The sequence below is a fragment of the Drosophila gunungcola genome (genome assembly GCF_025200985.1).
Source record: "Drosophila gunungcola strain Sukarami chromosome 2R unlocalized genomic scaffold, Dgunungcola_SK_2 000013F, whole genome shotgun sequence".
Taxonomy (NCBI): Eukaryota; Metazoa; Arthropoda; class Insecta; order Diptera; family Drosophilidae; genus Drosophila; species Drosophila gunungcola.
Window position 1 is genome coordinate 893,161 of NW_026453171.1, and position 7,749 is coordinate 900,909.

The 7,749-nt window shown below is 40.9% G+C and overlaps 2 protein-coding genes across 2 annotated transcripts; both read right to left on the bottom strand.

Moving 5' to 3' along the window:
* Positions 1–1,233: 1,233 nt before the first annotated feature.
* Positions 1,234–2,273, bottom strand: LOC128256061 (antigen 5 like allergen Cul n 1). Its single transcript, XM_052986114.1, has 3 exons — positions 2,093–2,273; positions 1,636–2,030; positions 1,234–1,557 (listed from the first exon to the last, which is right to left on the bottom strand). Exons 1-3 carry the CDS (start codon positions 2,225–2,227, stop codon positions 1,296–1,298), a joined length of 792 nt encoding a protein of 263 aa, XP_052842074.1. The 5' UTR covers positions 2,228–2,273; the 3' UTR covers positions 1,234–1,295.
* Positions 2,274–3,417: 1,144 nt separating this feature from the next.
* Positions 3,418–5,261, bottom strand: LOC128256053 (antigen 5 like allergen Cul n 1). The gene is given in 6 exon segments (XM_052986103.1): positions 3,418–3,778; positions 3,851–4,026; positions 4,028–4,096; positions 4,156–4,305; positions 4,938–4,988; positions 4,990–5,261. Coding segments are annotated over 6 exon segments (789 nt in total). The 5' UTR covers positions 5,080–5,261; the 3' UTR covers positions 3,418–3,525.
* Between the last annotated feature and the right edge of the window lie 2,488 nt (positions 5,262–7,749).

Genomic DNA, 7,749 nt, shown 5'->3' on the forward strand with positions numbered 1-7,749 from the left:
GTTTTCTTTGGAGTTTTTATAATTTAAAATCCTGACATGATTTGATTTGATTTCTAAGTGTTGTATTTACGTTTTTTTTTATTGTTATTTTAGAAGTGATGGCAATCCATAAACATATTACGTGTTAAGTGCGTTAATTTTAAATTCAAAATCTTAATGAATTTTTTCATGTGCGCAACTCTAGCTGGGACAGCTGCTGTGATCCCTTGTTGGCTCCACATGCAATCCCACACATGGCGAGCTGAGTTATAGGAGTCACTGTCTGATCTGGGCTTCAGCTGCAGTGGCTGGACCGTAAATTGCCCTCGATTGACTGCAGGAATGTCAGGTCTGTCCTTAGGTCTGGACTTGTGTTTGTTGCCCAGATTGGAACCGAATCTGTCGACGTCATCGGAGTGCATTGAGCACATTGTTTATGCGTGGCTCGTGGACGGCCTGTTATTTGTACAGGGGGTGCAGCTGGCTCATTGATGAATTAACAGCTTTTTAATGTGATCCTGAGTAATTAAAAATTAATTTGCGGCTTGATGATGGCACATACACATCATCGTTTCAGGATGGGTCAGTCACATGCAGCGAGGCGTGAAAAGTAAACAAATGCACCTTGGGCTAAAGTTGATATGTTTAGAAGCATAAGATTCATAGTTCATATTATGGAATGTAACCTTTGGCAAATATTTTGGCAAATTTATTATAATTAAGTTATTTTTAAAGTGAGGAAATATCTTTACATTTAAAGGTTTTGTGTCTTGTGGTAAGATTAGCTTAATATAATACTTTTAATGAGCCGAGACCTAGGGATTCTCAATAAAGCTAAAACAGCAAATGTAGCTTAAATAGTTTCGTTAAGATGATTCCTGCCAAGTATACCAAAAGCACAATTAAAATATTATTATGAATTTTATTAAATCATCCAGTGATTTTTTATTTGTTTCTTAATTTATGATAAATACGCAATACCTTTAAATCGATATGTTTTTAATCGTTAATTATATTTACGTTTACGTACAAGTAAATATCTCCTTATGAGTAAGGCACTGCCGAGATTTGTGCTGCCCGAGCCCAGTGTCCGAGAACCGCTTTCGATTGTTTCCGTTAACATTAATAATTGAGTGCCCGCTGAATTGGCAATTAGCAACAAGCCAAATTTAGCAGCCGGAACGACGATAAACAAAACTTGACGTATCAATCAGGGGGAGCAATTGTCGAAAGAAAGTAATAAAAATCGAGGTGTTTTGATTAGGTTCATTAGCAATAATTTATTTTAGTTTGGTTTCCACCGTTTGGTTCATTAGCTAGTACAAATTATAGTTGGGATTGTATTGCTCCTTGATGGAGCAGAGGGCGGGGTACTCCGGATTGCTGCCCGTCCGGCATTCAGAGGCGGGCTCTCCGGCATTGTAAACCGGCACTCCAATGGCATAGACACTGGCGTAGTTGCAGGCGGTGTTGTAGATGTACAGGAAGGGGTACTGGGGATTGGTGAAGCGCATCATGGCACAGCCCACATGGGTGTTCCGATCCACCACCGTCTCCACAAAGTGTCCGTACTTCTCCCTGATAAGTAATCAAAAAAGGGAGTTAGTGGGCTGGGTCAATGGGGAGATCTCAGACGACGGACGACGGACGACTTACAGATTCCTGGTGAGCCGGAAGTCAGTTATGTAGCTGCTGTCGATCAGCTTGTGCTCCCCGAACCACAAACCCAGTGACTGCTCCACCAGATTGGTCACGTTCATTGGCCAGTTCCGCGGGCGATCCACTCCGCACAGATTCTGACCCAGATTCCTGAAGCGGAAGCTGTTGTGGCAGTCGTCGTGCTCCAGATAGCAGGTCTTCAGGTTCAACGTGGCCAGGTACTCCAGCTCCTGGTCCCACACCATGGTGGCCATGCGCGTGGCCGGATAGTAACCAGGTAGTGATCCCGAGGCTATGAAGTTCCTCCGCTTGTTGTGCTCATCCACGATTAAATTGCGATAGGGTTTGAGGTCCACCATGGTGGCATCCGGAGAGCAGCTCTCATGGAACTCCTAAAGGCAAATGAAATATGTTTTATTTCAGGCTGCAAAGAGGACTCATGAGCTTCACTTACCCCATCATTATTGCAGGCAATGTGCACCGTGTCATCTGGACACAACTGCGGATCGCACCAGGACAGTGGTTGGGCTAACACAACCCCCAAGATCGTCAGCAGACAACCGATCATTAGGTATCTTCCGGACTCCATGTTCGCTGGATCTCAATGAAGGCTCGAATGCAAGTGCAAGTCCTGACCACCCGCAAGACGATATTTATAACGAAATTTTGATTTGCAGGTGTTTATTTATTATGGCGGGTGTTTACCAATCTCACTACCAATCCCAATCCCAATCCCGACTTCGATTCCGATTCCGAATCAAATCCCGATCCCGATCTCAATCCGAAAACGAAACCGCAGCTTGAGACAGGTCAAGCGACGTTTTATGAATCATTTCCATTTTCGGGGGCCGTTGTCTTTGTCTCAATCTCAATCACAGCCTCTGCTTCTTTTTTTTTTATCTCCAAAGAGCGTTCACACCGAAACTTCAAAGTGCACGAATTCTAGGAAAAGTCGAGCAATAAACCCCAGAGAAGCCCCTAAGGGAAGAGTCTTCACTTTCTGGGCACGCGGCTCCCTAGCCGAAAACAGACTGTTTAACTAGATCGTTAATCTCTAAGTTGAGTCGAGTTGAGATGAGTTCAAGCCAGAGAAAGCTAAGTAGAAGCATTTGGTTAAGGTTGGAGCTTTCGCAAGGTTGGTTACGGCACTGACAGATACAAAACAATAAAATAAATGGAAATAGATTGTCAAATATAGGTTCACCCAGAAAACGAACATTCTAAGATAACATTTAGTCCAAGCTCAGCCAATTTAAAGTTTAAGCTTTCAACTTAAGACAACGTGGGTGTTTCACACAGTTCAGTGACTTCAGAATTCTAGTGTTTCCAGTCTTTGACACTGACATTGACCCAATTGATGAGCTTCGCCTATCGGGCATTGTTATACAAGTATATTTATCCGCTTGTTTTTGCTTGTTGCACACGCTAAGCACCGCATTCAAAGATCCCCGGACAGGTTCTCAGTCACAAAGGAGAAATCAATAACTTCTGCGCACAAATCAAATAAAAACCGTCATTTGCATATGCTGGGGAACATCTTTATGAGTTGTTGGCCAATAATAAACGAAAGTTCTGTGTGCCAAAACCAGTCTGCGAAGACTGGGACTGGCTTTCTTTGTAGATTCGCATTGTTTTTTGTTTGGCCGAACTGCTTTGCCCTAAAGCACAATCTGTGGGTATATAACTCACTGGTGGTTATGCAATGCTAGCCGGGTCAGAAGTCAGCGACAGACTCCCGATGACGACTCTAAATTGAATTAAATCATGCAAAGTGGCTGGAATCGATGCGATCATTTATTGCTTTGTATTCGGTCTAAGGCTACGAGTTACTAAATAATCTTGGCAGTTATACCTGAGTGGAGGGAGTGGGGACTCCCTTTTACCAATTTACCAATTTGGATCGTACACCTCGCGAGTGGAACACAGTCCCGGATAGAATTTGCTCTTCCCCGTGGTGCATCGAGAAGCCGGATGACCAGTCTCATAGACAGGAGCTCCCAGGGCGTACAGTGAGGCATAGTTGCAGATGAAGTTGTAGATGTAGACGGAGGGATAGTCGGGCCGTGTGAATCTCATGATGGAGCAGCCCAGCGCGAAACTCTTGTCCACACTCATCTCCGCAAAGTGGCCGTAGTCCTCACTGTTCAAAGAAAACCCATTAGTTTATTTGGATTATAAATAAACAAGGGGCATCCCCTTTTAAGATACGCACAAAATAGAGGTGACCTTAAAGGCATCGATAAAGCTGCTGTCTATCAGAGAGTACTCGTTAAACCAGAGGCCCAAGCACTCCTCCACCAAACTGGTCACATTCACATACGGATCTCTTGGACGCCACACGGCGCACAGATTTTGCCCAGCGTTGGCATATCGGTAGGTGTTGTGGCAAGTCATCGTGGTCTAGTTTACAGGTGCGAGAGTTCAGCATGGACAGGTACTGCAGCTCATCGTCCCACACCTAAGGATATCAATATTGATAATTGGGATGTACAAAATAAGTTTTGGGCTGGTTCCTACCATTGTGGCCATTCTTGCGGCCGGATAATATCCCGGAACTTTTCCCAAAGCCAGGAAGTTTCTCCTTTTATTGTGGGCATGCAGGAAATCCCCCTTGTGACGACTTATGTCCACTTGGACAGAGTCCGGCTGGCAGCGTCTGGCAAATTGCTGTGGAAAAAGGATAAATCAGTAGATATTAATTTTGTAAATTTACTAAAATCACCAACCTATACCATATTTTTTGTAAAACCTGAGCTGAAGACCCTAGCTGCCATAGCCTAATTTCCTTTGCTAGTTAGTCATTTTAATTACTGGTTAGCTCTTAATAAATTAAAAAAAAAATGTCAATTTATAATGAAAAAATCATTAAACCATATTTGGGGGCATTTCTTTAAAACCGAAAATCATGAAAATTAATTGTGAATAATTAACATATTTAAGTTTAATCTTAAATGTATAATCAAATACACATTCCTAGTTCTAAAAAATAATGATTATTAGAATATGAAGTTTTATAACATATACTGCAATTGAGATCTCCAATTTAGATACTATCTACTATAATTCGCCAAAATCCTCATTAAAACAAGATACTGCCAGCTGATCAAAGATCTGTTGCGATAAATACAAATAAATTAACCAGGCAAAGACCTTGAGAGTTGAAGCATCTCAATTCAGCCATTTTTACAAATATTTCATCGTTCATCCCCTAATATGCATGCGATTAATATTCAAGACCACATTATTTGACTTTTATCGTACGAACGATTATTTGTATACATTATATGATAAAAACTCACTCCAGTATTTCGACAGGCAATGTGTTTGACACCGTTCTCGCACAAATCTGGGATCACACCAGCTGTAGTCCTTGGCCAGGACTAACTGCAGCATAAGCTGAAAAATGGCCAGGCAGGCAGTTCCACAGATCAGAGCTGACATTTTTTTTCTGTACCAGACAAAAACAATTTGTATTGAATATTTAAAACTAAGTAGGATTGGGCACTTTCAATCAGATTCTGGCCAATGAGCGTGGCCGTCTTTATTGGATGTTTCCGTTTGAATGATCACAGCACCGAGATCGGGGACTAAGTCTTAAACCAAGCAAGCGCGCTCGGGTGTCAACCGACTTTTTATATATCTCTCTCCGGCCGATTCTAATGCCATTTCGCAAAGCCCGACTTAGCCAGACCAAGCCTTTCTAACACGTTTAGAAACGAAACGGCCAAGAACAAGTTTGCACAAAATAATGATAATAAATATAAATATTAATTTGAGGGCCAGCCGAGCGGAGGATGAGTGAATCTTCCCGGTTTCTCGCTTCCATTTCATCCCGCTTCGGCTTGGGTTTCTAAAATCGTGACTCTAAAATTGGCTGAAATAAGCCAAAAAGTCTGAAAGGGAAAAAAAAAGGGGAGAGGAGAGAGTCTGGCGGTTCACTGCGGCCACGAGCTGGTAGCTATCGATCGATCTATGTGGAGAACGATCGGTTGACAGGCCATAAAATGTGCGCGTTTGATGTTAATGTGATCTTTAAGCGGCCCATATATATATGCTTCAGCTATATTTATCCAGTTGGGAGCTTGGGAAACGGCGGCTATCCATTTCGGGGGGCGTGCAATTAATTACCCCGACTTTTATTGACACATATATCCGACCAGTACCGCAGCTGGCAGAGCCCATCAGTCCGGCTCAGAACCTATTAGACTAAATTTAGTGGCCTCAGTATGCAAATTTCAACAGCGATTATGCCCGATAAGGCGGCACTTAAGACTGGCGCGTGATTTAAGTTGCTTTTCCCAGATTTATGGCGGAGAAATTCAAGAAGAAAGGTGAGTCTGTGTGCTAATTGATGGGTTGTAGCATGTGTTTGGCTACCCTAGGAAGTCGGGAGAATGGGAAAGTCTGGAATCTAAGAGCTTGAGGGGTTTCTCATAAAATAGATACTTCTTTAACTTTGAAAATTTTTATTCTTATGGTTTCTTATTTTTTTGAATTAAGCTGTATTTGTAATTATTTTTGACTACTGAGACACAAATGACAGTAATTACCAAGTGATCAATCTTTATTGGGATGCCTCTATGTTTGTTCCCACAGATAAAATCAAGAATCACTGATCGCCGCGCCATTATCTCCCCCAACCCCAGCAGACTCAGATTACATGATTAGATAATGGCAATTAATACTCAATACCGATGGCACTGCAACAACTTCCGTCATGAGTAAACAGCAGAGTCGAGTTAATTTTGCATAATTACATGTGAATGCGATGGGGCCTGCAGCGAAATAAATCGCTACAAGTAACTCAGAGAACAAGCGAAATCATTTAATATAATTAATAAACCGTATTGTTTCCGCCCGGCATGTGTTAAAATGTATCCAAAATCTGATGGATGCCAACCAGTTCCTGCTGGCAAAGGCCGATACAAAAGTATACAAATAAATAAACAAAAAAATTGCTGTCGACGCCTTTCTGTCTGTGGAAGTGGCGAAGTAAGTGACGGCGAGACTTGGCGATTGTCAGAGGAAGAGATTAAAAATTATGTCTAGAAAGTCCCGAATCCTTACTCCAACTGCGTAATTATTCAAATGGCCAATAACTAGGCAATTAATTTTGCTTTGATTCTGGTGGGATTGCCTTTTTCTTTCTGACACACGCCATCGTCATTTAAGCCAACGCTGAATACTTGATTGCCAATTAAATTAGTCAAAACACATAAGAATCGATGCGATGGAGAGGAGGATGGAGAGTGGCAGATAGACCGGGGCAGATATCCATTAATTCACAATTCATTCAGACATTCATCTCGTGTAAGCTTAACAAATCTTCCCAGGCGTTTGTATTTTTAATGACCTACTCGACGCTGATTGACAGCTGAGTGGGTGAGGATTGGGGTGGGGGAGTTGTAGACACTTAATAACTGATTTGCTTAGCTAATTAACTGTGACCAAAACATCTTAATTGGAATACTAGGAGAGGAGTGGGAATAAATGCATATAATATAAGGCACTTACAAATTAAATCATTATAATCATCTGGAGCGTGTCAAAATGAATCCATGCTAAATGAAAATTAGTCAACACATTAAACCACTTGCTAATCAACTCAATTCTTAGAAATCATCTGGAGCGTGTCAAATAGACAGCACAAATTAATTTAACTGCTAAACCAAAAGAAAACAATTTTTTCTAAAAATCAACTATCTAAAACATAATGTCTTTTTTAAAGGTATATATATCATCCCTAACATCAGGATAAGTCCTCATACTACGAAAAATGATTAAAAGTCTTTGTTAGGTTCCCCTTAAAAATTGAATACGTACAAAAATAAATCAAAAATCTTAAAATTTGGCTAAAAAGTTTGATTTTACAGTTTATTTAATCGAAGATTCCTTTTATTTGAGTCATAGATAGGTAATTTAACTAATAAACGTTTTATAGATCTTTAACTTGCACTTTGATTTAATTTAAATAAAAATTTCTTTAAAAAACGAAAAACATTTCTTTTAATCTCAATATTATGATTCTTAGAATACATTCACATATTTTCGTATTTATTTCTCCCCACATTTTGCTGATGAATCGTTTGAAATTGCCACCCCGTTGGTGGG

What these genes read in the sequence shown, in the direction of transcription:
- LOC128256061 (XM_052986114.1), bottom strand. Translation starts at nt 2,227, where the DNA reads ATGGAGTCCGGAAGATACCTAATGATCGGTTGTCTGCTGACGATCTTG. An exon ending in TTGCCTGCAATAATGATGGG is followed by an intron (nt 2,031 to 2,092) that starts GTAAGTGAAGCT and finishes ATTTGCCTTTAG; the next exon opens with GAGTTCCATGAGAGCTGCTC. An exon ending in TTCCGGCTCACCAGGAATCT is followed by an intron (nt 1,558 to 1,635) that starts GTAAGTCGTCCG and finishes ATTACTTATCAG; the next exon opens with GGAGAAGTACGGACACTTTG.